Source organism: Limanda limanda, chromosome 4 (genome assembly GCF_963576545.1).
Source record: "Limanda limanda chromosome 4, fLimLim1.1, whole genome shotgun sequence".
Taxonomy (NCBI): Eukaryota; Metazoa; Chordata; class Actinopteri; order Pleuronectiformes; family Pleuronectidae; genus Limanda; species Limanda limanda.
The window spans coordinates 26557169-26572274 of record NC_083639.1 but is presented as its reverse complement, the minus strand read 5'-3'; the positions used below and the strand labels follow the sequence as shown (position 1 = coordinate 26572274).

Sequence of the window (15106 nt, the reverse complement as noted above, 5' to 3'; positions counted from 1 at the left end):
TGCCTTTATTTTTTATTATTAAACTGCTACTTATACTAACACATAAGTGTGTGCAGAACCTTGGGTCTTATGAGACTATACTTTTTTATTTTCTATTAATAATCTGCCATATTTCAACTAAAATATTATCTTTATTCTTATATTTCCACTGACTGGTTCAAATATCATTGAACTCAATCGAGATGGTTAAAAAGGCGAAAGGACTACGATTTATTTCATTTTACTCACGACTCAACAGATGTTGTATTTATTTTGACTCAGGTTATATTATTACACATGTCCCTGAAGTCTGAGGAGGTTGAACACTGGTCTGTTGTGCAGCCGGGTTGAGAAACACTCTGAGCAGCTGCTAACACAGCGAGTTCCAAGGTCGCAGCTCTATTAAAAGTTTCCTGGCACCTAAACGTTCTCGGGGTAGAACAGCGACAACAACACCGAGGTGAGTCCTTGCCCGGCGAGTTGCCCCGGTGACTCAGCTCTCACGGCTCTGACGGAGGAAACATCACAGACGTCTGATGGGTTCGGAAAGAATGAGATCCAGAGAGCGACGGGACCTCCTGACCGCCTCCCATCACGAGCGCAGACCATCTCACATCAGGAAGTAATCTCAAACATTTAATTTGTAGTTTGAAGACTGTAATTCCAACACCACCACAAACCGATCCCCCCCTCTTCTGACATTCAAAGCTTCGGAATTAAAAGTTTTCTGCGGCGGAGCAGTCAGCTGAGGAATATGAGACTTTCATGAGATATCCCCCCCCCCACGAGAAGATGACAACTGTCTGGATGTCCCACTTAGAAACTTCAGTTCGAAGGTTTTAAAAGATGTCTTGGACTTTGAGGATTAACAGAGGAGCAAAGGCAAACAGTTTGCTTTACAGTAAGACCAGTGGTCCTCCCAGAGCTCAGGGCTCTTTACATCAGAGTTCAATCAGATCCCTACGATGTCCGGGGGAAATGGTTCTTTAATCTTAAAATCTGGCTCGAGACACAGTATTGTTTCAGCTCACAGTTATGGAGCTGTGATTATGAGCTGGGAACTGGGCCTGAGGTTTTAACGGGGGAATAAATGTGGGCCTGCATACATATCACAGAGTAGTAGCTCTTTACTTGGTTCCTTAAGACTTTTGAGACAAAGACTCATTATCAGCTCATCTCACAGCGGAAGTTCATTATCAGCTAAGTGCTGGTTTAACTTCAGCTGTGATTGAACAGCAAATTACATGTGAAATTCCGTCATGGTGATCAGGACGCTCCCTCTCCACTGGGAACCTCAAAAATGTTCTGATGTTTTAATAGTGAATTGTTGATGCTTTTTGTCGAAGCTGCATTTTATTTTGCATTGTAAAGTGACCACTGAATATAAAACTCATTTAAGCTGATTTCAGAACATTTGGAACGTGAGAACACAAATGTCAGATTTGCTTTTCCTGCCAGTCCCCTGGTAAATCTTCCATTAAATGTCCATAAAATGTCCGGGTGAGTCCAGGTCAGAATACAGCAGAAGGAATCCTGGAAAGTTCACAGCGAGTGAATGTTGATGACCTTTCTAACATGACGGATCCAGATCTAGAAGAATAAAATGATCTCAGGAGGAAAATGAGGACCCTTGCACGTAGAAGATGCAGACACAGATAAAAAATAAAACAAGAGTTTTTGATAATAAGGGCCGACACCAGCGTTGATGTACAGTAAACTAAAACACTGATTTCCACAGTGGGATTTATAAATCATGTCCTGCCTCCTGCATGTTCTACATCCCGTCGTCTGAATGCTCTGGATATTTCTGGAAACTGTGTCAATTAGTCCAGGATCAAAGAAAATAGTTTTCTCTAATTTGTTCTTAAGAAGATTCCTAAGAGAACTCTACGTCAGATTCATGACGTGTTCCTAAACTGCAGAATTGTTCACATCTGTGTCCTCATATTGATGAATGCCGTGTCTTTGTAATTAGCAAAGGTAAACGCCCGCCAATTCCCACGAGCATTTCAGTGATGTGCTCTTCAGTGTGTGTAGATTCTGTTCTTGCATAAGAACAAATCCCTGATGAGAAAGTATTGGTGAATGTCAGAGTCTTCATAAAACTGTGTAAGAAGATTCTTTCTTAAGAACAGTTGGTGAACATGGTCTCTGGTAATTAGCACATCTTAACACTTTTAGAATTTTTAGGCATTACTGTCTATTTGATCTGTGTGAGACGGGAAGTGAAGGAAGAGTAGAGTCAAACCAGAGACCATTTGATTACACAGTCATGTTAAACCTCGAGACACCATATTATACATCACAATTTATCATTTTTGACAAACAACTAAAAATGTTCATCAGCAGAACTGTGCTTTAAACTCTGAAGACAAAAGTGAAGAAGAGTAGAAGCTTTCTAAGGTATAAACAGTAAAAATCCCCACAGATCAGCATCTGGGCTAAAAGGGACAGAAACAAGATTTCAATTTCAGTTTTTGCACAAGTTGTTAAATATGAAGCTTGAAGGAAATGATCTGGGAATAACAATTTTTCCGTGTTGCAACAGTAGTTTTGACATTCACAGGGTCAAGTGTGCAATGTAATGTAATTCAATCTGTTTTAAAATGTTAGTTTTATGAATCTCAGTGTTCTAGGGGGAAATGGTGAGAATGACGAGACACATTTTCTTTAATTCTTCTAAGTGTAGGAATTTCCTTCAAAGAATATTTTGAACATGACACACGAGAGGCTCCATGTTGACGATAATAATTCCACCAGATCTGTGATGGGTTTGGAAAATATGAAGATCCATTGAAACCAGAAAGAAAAGAGCCGCTACGGTCACAGTTGACCTCACTTGCCAAACCAGGGCATAGTTGGCTGGTCCGGCTTCACCATGAGTTGCCTCACTCGGCCTTTTCCAGCTCAGCTCAGCAGAAAACACCAGCAGCGAATGGAAAAAAGAATCGTTTAACACGTGAACCCCCGAGGGAGCAGGCTCCTGTTAGCTTTTCCATTCTTGGGAGGTATTTCTCATTTCTGCCTTTAAAGTAAAGCTTCAGGTTTCCCCTTTTGTGCCTTGTTAAGACACATCAACATACGATAAATAACGTTGACATTGCAAAACGTCTCGTCCGTTTCTCGTCTGTCTCTGCTCTGGAGTTAAGGAGGAAATGTGTAATAACACACTGAGAAATCTGGCATCTCTCACTGACTGTACTGGCATCGTTGTACCACCTTAAGCTAGTATGACTTAACGTCTAAAGAATCATCTGTCTTAACAAATCATTCATCACATTTTCCTGTAGCGTGAGACAATCCCAGTTGTTTCCAGTTCAGCTTTATTTCATTTCGTCTACAACTGAAATCTGTGTTTTGAACTAGAAATTCTTCTCGTAAAAGTGATGTCTTTTATTCATTCAAACATAGTTGTCTGTTGTTTCACTTTTCCTCATGATTTTTCCAGTCAGACAGAGCTGTGTGATTCTGTGTTCAGCATCAGGTCAGTAAAGACAGAGCTGTCGCTGTTAAAAAAGAGTGAGAAAAGTGCAGAGTGATCAATTGAGAATGAGAGTAGGAGATATTTTCTGGATATTTTAACTTTCCTCCATACAGTTGGAATCAATCCATTCATTGTCCATAGCCTTTATGCTTTCAGGGTCATGTGGGGACTGCATGGATTCCAAGAAATTTAAATGAAGCGTGTTTTGCTTATAAAATTGCACTTCTTTGTATTATATTGTATTATCACAAGTCTTGAATGTTTATATATCTGTTCTCATTTACCTCTTTGCAGTGAAAGAGGGGAGGTATATGTACAAAGTTAGTGTTAAGTGACTATTTGAAAACTGAAATAAAGAAAGAGAATGAAAAACGCACCATGAGGCGTACATGAAAAACAGTGGAAGTTAAAAAAGCAGTATGAGACGTCCCTTAAGGACAAAGTTGTAAAGTTGTAGAGGGACACTTGACAGTGTCCTTTTATTTGTCATTTCAACTCAAGGTGTATTCTCTTGTAAATAGGGGATTAATCATTTATATGATGACGATCACATCTCAAACATCCTCCTCCTTGTACAGATGTGTATCTTTACCGTATGGCACCCTCCGCTCTTCAGGTTCCTTAACGTTGCCACATTAAGGAACCTTGAAGAAAACAACATATTACATCTTGCACCACCTGGTTAGTACCAGTACCAGCCCACCTCCACCTTCTGACTGTCACTGGTTTCCCTGAGGAACGTGTACAGCAGCTGTACAGTCCCACTCGCCTGGTTTAACCCAGTGCCAATGGGCCTCACTGTAAGAACCATTCATGCTGATGTAAAATATTTGACATGGCACCAAGTCATGAAAGCAATGGAGGTGACAGACCCACCAGTATGTTCTATATAAAGACCTGAAGCTAACTATCCTGGCATCACATCAAAGCTCCTGATGAAAAGCACATGACTTATGTCCCAACAATGCTTTTTTCATATCGAGTCCCTACAGAGACGTACAGATGTTGTGATCTCACAGAGACGAGAGCTCTTTGCTGAAACTGAACCTCTCACCCTCTCAGAAGAGCTTTCCCGTCGGTGGGGGTGTTTGGGGGCTGTGTTTTTTCTCCTGGAGAGGGGGTGATGCTGTTCTCTGTTCACTGGAAATGTATTGACTGAGGATCCAACTCTCTTCCAGCTGGAGCCTGCCGCTGCTCTGCTCACTGCACGGGGTTTAAACCAGGACACAAACACACACCTGACGGCTGAGGTAGGACACTCCCTGGATTTATCAACACAACAACTAATGCATTAGTTTGTATCTGGTCGGTCTGGCATGTTTTATTTTCTTAGAATTCAGCATCTTTGAGATGTAAGGGTTGGTTTCTGCTGGGCACCTCCAAGGTCGTGCAGAAGTTAAAGTGTATTTTGAAAATCTTGATTTTATCAGCCAATCAACTTTTATATTGGAGGGAAAAGTTATGTGTTTATGCGAGTTTGATTTGCATGCAAATCTTTTATTTCTATAAGCTCAACACAACAATGATCACCAGTGTATATGGATCATGTTTTAAAATCAACAAAAAGGACTAAATCTGACTTTGATGATGGATTTGTTATTGAATTGTGTGCATTTCTTTCCTGGAGGCTTGATTAAAGTAGATCTCACTAGATGATATGATATGAAATGATCTCATTAGATAGAAATGTTAAGTAATTTTCCATGAAGTACAGTCACAGTCATTAAGTCTTAAGTACAAACACATGAGAGGAAACTATCTGAATCACCTGAATCATTTCAAGAACAAAGCAGACACATCTGTGACTGCTTTACTATATTAGTACTGAAACTATTCATTGATAACAAGATGAGTAGAAAAAGATCTACAGATTAATTGTCCTCAAAATTAATTGTATTTTGTCATTTAATGACTTTAATCACCAAAGCAAAAGTTATCAAAATATCAAAAACATTCTCTGGTTCCTGCTCCTCCACAGGTTTTTCTTTACTTTATATGATTGTAAACTGAGGATATTTAGGTTTTGGAGTTGTGGTCAGAAACAATGAGATGTCTGAAGATGGAGCTGTAGGGGAGTCCTAGTGGAGGCAGGAGGGATCAGATCAGGGATCAAATCTTATAATAAAGCAACAATTATCAACATGCAAAACATTTTCTAGTTCCAGCTACTCTGATGAGGATTTGCTGTTTCGCTTTATATGCATTATCTTGGACTCTGATCAACTGGAGACCAGATTTTTCATGATAATAGACGATAAACAGGATTAAATATTGAAATAATCATTGTAGTCATAAGTGGAACTGTATGTGAGTCCTGACAGATCAGAGAGGAGTCACTTCCCTCTGATTTTGATGTTTTATGAACCGCAGACCTCTGAAGAAACATTATTTACCTGCACTACTATAACTGGAGTGAGATTTACGTCCATCTCCCTTTATTTAGCCTCTTTTGTGCTAAACGTGCACATGTGGAGTGAGAGACCGAGGGTTCGGAGGAAGGGTCTGTGCTCAGCGGTATTTGCTGTCGCAGCAGGATCCTGAACCACCACCACCACCACATACTTGTGGCTTCAGTCAACGCTCGACTTAAAGAGCTGAGACTCCATCAAGATTACCAGAGGAAAGCAAAGCAGACGCAGTCAGCCTCACTCAGAAAGCTGCATGAATGCGTAATACAGGAAGATATGTATCATTCTCTGAATCAGTGCAGATGGTGAATAGGTGAGAGCTGGCAAAACATTTGTGTTGGCTGCAAGAGCTTCTTTCCAATAGATGTTTTCAGAGCTTCATGGAAATACCGATAGAAATAAAGAGCAGCACTTACTGAAAGTGATCGCTCAGACTTCTCAGCCCTTTCACCAAGTACTGTTTTAACTATCCCCTCCTCAACCAGGCTGCAAAACTAACACTGGGCTCTGCAGGACAAAAACAGCAACAGAAGTAACTGACAGTGTCAAAATGCTTGTATCATGTGTGTAAGTTCAGTTTTTCAAACCCACAGGAACTCTAATCAACATCTAACATATAGAAAGTGTTGGACTCAGGTATTGGCTCAAGATACAGGGCCCAAAGTTTGATGGTGCAACCAAATAACTTGTGATTAAAGAGCTAAATTCGTTTTGCCGTCAGGAGATCAGGAGGTAAATCGATTCAGAAATTAAGGTAACAGCACAATCTTTACAAAATAGGACCGATGCCCTTTCTGTGTTGCAGAACTATCTGTTTTGAATCTCTCCAGTCCGGATCTGTTGTGATTGGAGGTTTTTCTTGTGACCCCATCAAGGGGTCCCTGTTACAAACAGCAGCAGATGTTGCTGTAAAGCTGCATTCAGACATCACTGGGAGCTTGTGTTTTCGGACGTGGAAAAATGAGGACACAATGAATCGGGCCTCACGGGTCCACTTGGCTCCTCGGAACAGGACTAGAGTTTGGATGGGTTCTGGTTCCTGTCACTTCGGCGCAAGCTGAGAACCTATCAAGACAATGTGCTCAACACTGAAGAAGCTAAAACTGAAAAACAGACGCTGTTATTTCCTTGTTCTCTTTTGAAACATTGTGTAGGAGTAGATTTTGTATTTCAAAACCATGTGGAGAAAAACAGACTAAATATCAAAAGGTGGCCAACTTGCACAGGCTTCATCATTAACTACAGGACTCTCTCTGTATTTCCATTCTGTTGATGTTGGAATAAAACTGCAAGAAAAACAAGATTCTACTGCTTCTCAATATCATAACATCTAATCCTGACCGCTGATTTGAGAGCTAACCCGACCTCTGTCTTTCCCTACAGCTCCCTCTGGTCGCTGCTTCACTGACCACTAACCATGAGGGTCTTCCTCCTGCTGTGCCTGCTGGTGGTGGGCAACGCCAAACCCTACCATCCAATCAACATCATGGAGTTCATGAAAAACTATGACATCATGATGGCTGATTCCAGTGACGACGACCACGACGACGACGACGATGATGATGATGGCCATAGTGACGAAGACGATAATGACGATTTAGATGATGATGACGAGAACTGTCCTGCTAGTTGCCATTGTTCACCCAGAGTGATGCAGTGCTCGGACCAGGGTGAGAACACACTCACTCAGGATCCACTGTTGACACGTGTGTTTAAAACTAGATAGAAATGCATCCTGAGCATTCACAGATAGTGTTAGATAAGTATAGATGGATGGAACGAGGGTCTCAGGGGCAACTGGAACCAACGTACTACCAACCCTTCTCCCTCTGGATGTCTGAACTCTTCATTCTATCTATAAGAATGAGCACAGCCACCCGATGAAATGGAAAAAGCCTGGGGTTTTGTTATTTAATGAATATATCAGTTGATACCGTTCCAATCCTTTGAATCAGACTTTCTTAAACTACAGTATGGTGCAGAGACAACAGAGATCCGTGGTCTTGATACAAACTAATCATGTTTGATCAAAGAAAACCCAGATACATCATTATTTCATCTTTGCTGGCAGACTTTCAATCAGAAAGAACAATGTATATCTCAGTATTCTCTTCTAAACCTTTAGATCCCTGAGCTCTGACTTCCATCAGTTTAGGTTTGACTCCGGTCTCTAATCAGACATTTGTGTTTGTGCCGACAGGTCTGATCTCCATTCCTGAGAAGATCCCTGAAGACACTGTGATGATCGACCTTCAAAACAATGATATCACTGAGATCAAGGAGGACGATTTTAAAGGCCTCAACAAACTCTATGTAAGAAACCCTCCACAGACATTCAGAGCTGGTTTACATTGCACATAGTGACAAACACCACAACCCCTTCATGTTAACATCAAACACACACATGGCTGGAATCAGGGAAGTAAAGAATGACATCAGTCCATCTGATTGAAACATGAGCAAACAAGTTCCAGGAAACAGGATATAAAGTCATTTAAGGATATATTATATCTATTTTATGTGGTAAAGAAAATAACTTGTTCCAAAGAACAACCTAACACCTGCACACACGCACAGTTGTAGATAATGAACACATTTTTTCCCCTGCATTCATTCATTAATGACGTCAGATCCTGAGTTCAACCAATGACTTCTCACAACAACAATACAAGTCTATTCAGACTCAATAAGACCAGAGAACTGTTGACGCTCTAAAGGATCTTTAAGGAACCAGACAAGAGGAAACATGTCCATCAGCCTCTAGAGATGACAGTTCCTTTATGAAGCTTCCAGCTGAGGAGGGGGGGGTGTCTTTCATCCAGCTGTTGTTTATCCAGATGGGAGCAAACCACATCAAGGCCTACAACTCCTAAATGTAACTCAACAAACCGTGAGAATCTGCAGACAGTATTTTTTTACTAAGAAAAACCAATGTAGAACAGAGAGTGATTTACATCAAAAAAGGAATTCCGATTCCTCCTCCAAAAAGTAAATATGTTTGAAACAAAAAACAGCTTTACATTACAACAGATTTCAGCTGCTATAAACATTGATCATTAATTGTTGCCAAATGATATTTCCTCTCTGTCAAGCACAGGTTGGATATCAAGCATGAAAGTTTAACCTTGACCTTGAAATAAGGTGTTTAAAAGACTATTTAATCTCAAATACCTGAACAAAAAACTGTGCTGTTAAATTTAATTGAGTTAGTCATCATAACATCAGCGTCATCTGCTTCAGGAGATCCAGTAAAAACTCTGTTTGAATCATTTTTTCCTTTCTCTCTCAACAGGGCCTGTTCCTCATCAACAACAAGATCTCCAAGATTCACCCCAAGGCCTTCAGGAACATGGACCATCTCCGACTGCTGTATCTGTCCTACAACCTGCTGACGGAGATCCCTGCCAACCTGCCTCCCAACGTCATCGAGCTTCGCTTCCACGAAAACAAGATCAACCGAGTCCAGAAGGACGCGTTCAAAGGCCTGAGGAAACTCCACGTGCTGGGTGAGACCTGCTCTCAGCACCGGGGTTCTGATTAGAAAGGATCAGTGTTGTGAAGAACAGATGTTTTCGTGGTTCTTTGCCAACAAAATGTCTGCAGCAATTCATTTGACTGATGTAACAGTATAGAGCAGTTATAGAGCAGTAATAGAGCAGTTATAGAGCAGTTATAGAGCATAGATGGATCATGACTCATATCAATATTATGTCCTACTTGTTTACACTCAAACCCAGGACATGCATCATCAAGCAGTCACTCACCATTGTATGTGGATGACGCAAGAACATATAATGAATCCTTAGTAATCAAACCAGATATTTTGTGCCTGTCCAAACAGAGCTGGGTGCCAACCCACTGGCCAACAGTGGGATGGAGCTGGGAGCTTTCAACGGCTTGTCCACTCTGTACCTCGGCGTCGCAGAGGCCAAACTAACGGCCGTACCCAAAGGTAAATAACACTCACTTTCTCCTGATGTGAACAATGTATTGTTACCTTGACTTTCTCCTAGAGTCACCCAGTTATTACTCTGACCCTCACCTGTACACCTGATGTGATGAAACTGACGAATTTATGCTTTGATTTGTTTTCCAACTAATGAACTCAAGTATTCTTAAATGACAGGTTAAACCGGTTGTGTTTGTTTTGTTTCTCCCAGACTTCCCGACGTCCATCACAGAGATGAGCCTGGACTACAACAAGATCACTAAGGTGGAGGTAGAAGACTTCATCAGATATAAAAACCTGCAGAGGTAAACACCAGCCGCATTCTACCCCAGAATCTGACATGACCACACTTTAATGAGCCTGTCACGGCCGTTTCTCAAGTTAATATAACGAAAAGTGTATTTAATTTCTGTATTTTAAAGGTTTCTGGGGAAACAGATTCAGTTTTGAATAGTAATCGAATCGTAGGCACATATACATTTACACATATATTAATGGATAGACATTTCAAGAAAAATATGAATTGTAATGTTCAGAGGTTACGCTTAATTCAAAAAACTAAATCAACACCCAAATTCTTAATATAAAGACTATACAACATTGTGTGTGTCCTTTAAGATCATTCACTTTATCTATATTACCACACATTGATATATTTACATCGGTTGAGGGTCCTCTCTAAGGAGGCAGCCATGTTTTTTACAGGAGCCCATACTAGACAAACTAAACCTTTTGAGTTTTTATGACAACTGAAGGTTACCTCAGGTTCTCCTTCATGTTCTGAAGGGGAGGGTGAGGTAAGGGGTTTTCAGCTGCAGCATGCAACATCACCACTAGATGTCACTAAAGTCTTCACACTGAACCTTAATTTATAGGTACATATTTAAATCTGTTGTCCGCCTCTAATTTCTTTCTCATTAACCAGTGATAACACCTGTTACTATCTTTTGCAGGGTAGGACTTGCTTTTAACCAGATTAAGTCTGTGGAGAACGGCAGCTTTGTCAGCATCCCAAACGTCCGTGAGATGCACCTGGACAACAACCGTCTGAAGAAGGTCCCCCCCGGCCTCAGCTCCCTGCGCTACCTCCAGGTACAGACATCTGTTCTCCACCATGTAGTCACTGTCTCCGGTGGTTGAGGGTTGACGAGCAGCTCTGAGCCAAAGTGTCCAAACAATCTGCTTTTCATATTTATATTTCAACAAATCAAAAAGTTTGGATGTTTTATGTCTCCATTTTTCACTTAATGTCTTCGTACTAAAGTAGACTAAACATATCCGGGACAGATCTCTATACTTGATGCACAGAGATTAATATTTCAGTGGCAGCAAGTTAAGTTAGACAAGTAGCTCAGACCTCGTCTCCTTCCTCCTGACCATCTCCTGCAGCTCCTCCTAATGGATCCTATGGTTTTATCATGCCAGACTGAATATGTAATTTTTCAAGTGTGTCCTGGATTTGCTTGCAGTCTCTTTACAGCTGTAGGTACCCAAGAAAACCTCTTAAGGAAAGTATCTCGATAACATGAAAGAACAAACTCAAGTGGGTCATTGCAATCAATGTTCCTCTCAGGGCGAAGGAGCACATGTTTCTCAAACTGAGCCCAGGCACCCCCTTGTTCCCATTATCCTGTTATGACCCAGAGTTTATCATCATAGACCAATTTAAATCAACTGCTATATCCTGTATGTAGACGTTGAAGAAAGAGAATGTACAACCTACACTATGTTGTTGTCACGTAAGCAATAAAGAGAAACAGTAAGGTTGTTTGTTTTCTCCAGTTCAGACTGTCCAAAATGTTGTTTCTTGTGAAAAAGGTTATAATTCTGAGTTTCAATGTTTTCTTGAAGGCAGCATCAGAAACTCTCTGTCATGGTGTGGGCACTAATAAAAAGCTGGAAAATATCTGATTAAAAACAAAATTCCTTTCTGTCTCTTCAGGTGATTTTCCTCCATGGCAACAAAATCAACAGTGTGGGAGTCAACGACTTCTGTCCCGTCACGTCCGGTGTGAAGAAGAACCTGTACACGGGCATCAGCCTGTTTGCCAACCCGGTGAAGTACTGGGACATCCAGCCGGCGACCTTCCGCTGCGTGACCGGGCGGAGGGGCGTGCAGCTCGGGAACTTCAGAAAGAAGTAGAGAGCGAAAACGAGGAGTTCCGGGGAAATAGAGAATGGAGAACTGCCAATATGCTTGTTACAGTATAAGGAAGAAACTGGAAATAATTTTTAATAGATCAACAAAAAAGAAAAGATGAAACTGTACATTTAAGTGTTTAAGTTCATGGTGATAGTTCTCAGCCAGGGGGAGAAAAACTAAAAGAAAAATCTAGTCCGACTGTTGGTGCTGATAATGTGTAAAATAACAAAAACTAGAAACCAGGCCAAACAGTCCCCTTAAATTCAATAAAGCTGCACCAAATTGCACAAACTCATATCCGCTCTCTAAATATGCTTAATTGGTTTAAATATTGATTTAAGGAAATTGCAAACAAACAATCTTGTCATGTTTAAGAAAGTTAGAAAATCTGCTTTGGCTGCTTTGTTCAGATTCATGGAAAAGTTGAATGAATCCTTGTCCCATTTGTGGAAATCTGTTCGGTAGTTTTTGCAAAATCCTGCTGACAAACAAACATAACGTCCTTGGTGGAGATCCGTCTTTTCTCTGTCCCTCAACATTTGCTGGGTAAACTTTACTTGGGGTAGAGCGCCTCCCTCTGGTCCTTTTGAGTAACACCACCCAATAACTTGAGTAGTGTTACATTCTTTGTGACTTTTTCCATGAAAGACAAACGTTTTAAATGTTTTCCTTCAATGTAAAAATCAAAACAACTTTTAATGAGATACAGTTATGTAGAAAGATTTAAGTTGTTTTCATATCAACAAACAAAATATACCTTTTTGTGTCATTTCTTTACATAGAGTATTATATTGGCGCCAGTTCTTTTTTTTAATTGAGACAATAGAATTATCACAGAAAATTCACTTTAGCCTTAAAACCACTTCAGTTGAAACTAACACATGTTTTCCAGTCAATGATTCTGGGTTTATCGTGTAACATGTCACTTTTAAGCCCTGTGTCTTTCTCTATGTCGATGTTTTTCATTATCTCACTGCATGTCTGTATTGTCTTAATTTAGAAACTGAAATTATACATTGTCCTTGATTTATACGTTTTCCTCTGCAGGGCTGGGGATTAATCTGTAATCTGAAATGTACCCCTTGAATTCAGTTTGTTTTAATAACCTATAGCAACCAAATTACCACCACAGTTGATTTTGAAATTATAAGCAGGTAATGATCGTCTGAGAGCATCTTCCTTCTAAACTTGTCCCTGTTTATTCCAATGTGCTATCGTCCAAAATGGTGCTATATTTATTTAGTCTGTCTTTAAATAAACCTGGATCACCTCCCAACTTCAGTCTCATCTTATTTTTTTAATGAATGTAGGTTGGGAGTTGAGAAGTTCATATTTGATATAATAATTTCAGCAATTACTGTCATATCCTCTTATACTCAATAATTAATTTGATTTGATTTAATATGCCGAGTACTCACCTTAATGGTTGAATACCAAAGATTAGAAATTCCTTTTCCAAAATGTTTAAAATGTCAGAACTGTATAAACTGATTTGCAGACGGATATAATAGAATCTCCTGCTCAGAATCAGAGTAAGATGTTGATTGTATTCATCAACGGTTTTTACAACAGAATAAAAACAAAGCAAATGCTCAAGCTTGAGAAAACTGGAAGCAAAATCAAAATTAAACAATTAACAGTTGATAAAGGTTTTGATGAACGATCCAGACAGAAGTGACTTTATTCTGGTTTCCCTGGTAGGAGGTAAGTGAAGCTATTCCCTTATCAACCAGCAGATGTCACTCTACACTAAAGAGTTAAAGTCCATCATCTTGGTGGAGGCTTTAACTCTACGAGCTACACAAGCTACCTCCCTACCTCTCCTTCCTTAATGTGGTTTCCTGTTGTTGTTTGTCATTAATTGGTGACAGATCAATCTCTAGTAAATCAATGGGCTGTCAGTTAGACAGACAAACATATTTTAATCCAACCATTATCCAGAAACGATGCCAAATTCAACAGCCACTATCTTGGGTCTTTTTGGAAGCTGCTTCAAAACACATTTCGCTGATCACAGATTCTCGACACCAGGAGTTACTCATTCCTGCCTCGCTGACAGCAGCAATTCAAACACACTCACGGGAACAATGAATGTGATGAAACCAGTGTGAAAACGGGACAAAGTCAATGTGTTTTCTTTTTCCTCTGCGTCTCTGTGGGAGGCCGAGGCTGTCGAGCAGCAGCCAGCTCCAGACACTCGACACCTGCCAGCTGCCTTCATCATCTCTACCTCCACCTGGAACTGAAACCTGCAGTCCACAGAAAGTAGGACCAAGCTGGAGTACAGTTCCATGAGTTGGTTTGACTGGTTTGTCTTTTTAAATGAAGACTCGTAGAGCTGTGGGTGGGGTGGAGGGGATCGGCCCCTCTCTCTCTCTCTCTCTCGTTCTCCAGGAAACATATGGAACAGATCTGCTGGTTGGCCAGGCCTCGTTCTGCCACGTCTCACAGCCACACGCACGGCCAGAAACCGGTCCTAGCTTCAGCACTTCTACCTCTCTTCCCCCTTTTCTTTTACTATTCTCACACTTCTACTTTATCATCACCCATCCACGATCTCTCTCTACCTGCCTCCCGTCCTGCACACACAAGTCTTTCAGCTGGTGAAGTAAGTCAGAAATTAAGCTCATGAACGACATGAGGACGATTTGAATGTTAAATCAGAGCACATGTTGGATGCAGCCGAGAAAAATGCAGCTTCTTTCCCAGAATTTTTCCCATGACAGGGTTTGTCTCATAATGGCAAAAGTATCAGTGTCCAACAACTTTCTGAATGCAACTCACTATTTATTCAGTCCTTCTGAATTTATGATGAAGGAGCCTCACCTGAAATAAAGAGCTGTTTCACTATTCTCAAAATATATTATAGGCTTATCAAGAGAAAGCAAGCAGTGGTGTTAATTCAATTTAACACAGAGTCCTGTAATAAATCCACATGGTGACTCAGTTTAAACCAACATCTAGGGGCATCATTTAAAATGAGAAGAGCTGCACCAGGATCTCCTGATTCAGCAGCAGGTGAATATCTTTTCATTCTGCAGTTCTTAAGAGGTGGAAAGATGTTTAAAAATATGGACCTACTTCATTAGAACGGTTTCTAGTGTGTAACTAATTAAAATGGATACGATTCTAGTTATTTGTTG

At 40.5% G+C, this 15106-nt stretch overlaps 2 protein-coding genes across 2 annotated transcripts in view; one reads left to right on the top strand and one right to left on the bottom strand.

The window, feature by feature from the left end:
* The window catches only part of cenpp (centromere protein P), a 72109-nt gene that overhangs the window by 25080 nt on the left and 31923 nt on the right, over positions 1 to 15106 (bottom strand). The window lies entirely within an intron of this gene.
* Positions 7289 to 11963, top strand: aspn (asporin (LRR class 1)). Its single transcript, XM_061070377.1, has 7 exons — positions 7289 to 7541; positions 8072 to 8184; positions 9164 to 9377; positions 9713 to 9823; positions 10032 to 10125; positions 10774 to 10912; positions 11763 to 11963. The coding sequence occupies exons 1-7, from the start codon at positions 7289 to 7291 to the stop codon at positions 11961 to 11963; spliced, it is 1125 nt and encodes a 374-aa protein (XP_060926360.1).

What these genes read in the sequence shown, in the direction of transcription:
- aspn (XM_061070377.1), top strand. Translation starts at nt 7,289, where the DNA reads ATGAGGGTCTTCCTCCTGCTGTGCCTGCTGGTGGTGGGCAACGCCAAA. An exon ending in GAGGAAACTCCACGTGCTGG is followed by an intron (nt 9,378 to 9,712) that starts GTGAGACCTGCT and finishes CTGTCCAAACAG; the next exon opens with AGCTGGGTGCCAACCCACTG. An exon ending in ACTAACGGCCGTACCCAAAG is followed by an intron (nt 9,824 to 10,031) that starts GTAAATAACACT and finishes TGTTTCTCCCAG; the next exon opens with ACTTCCCGACGTCCATCACA.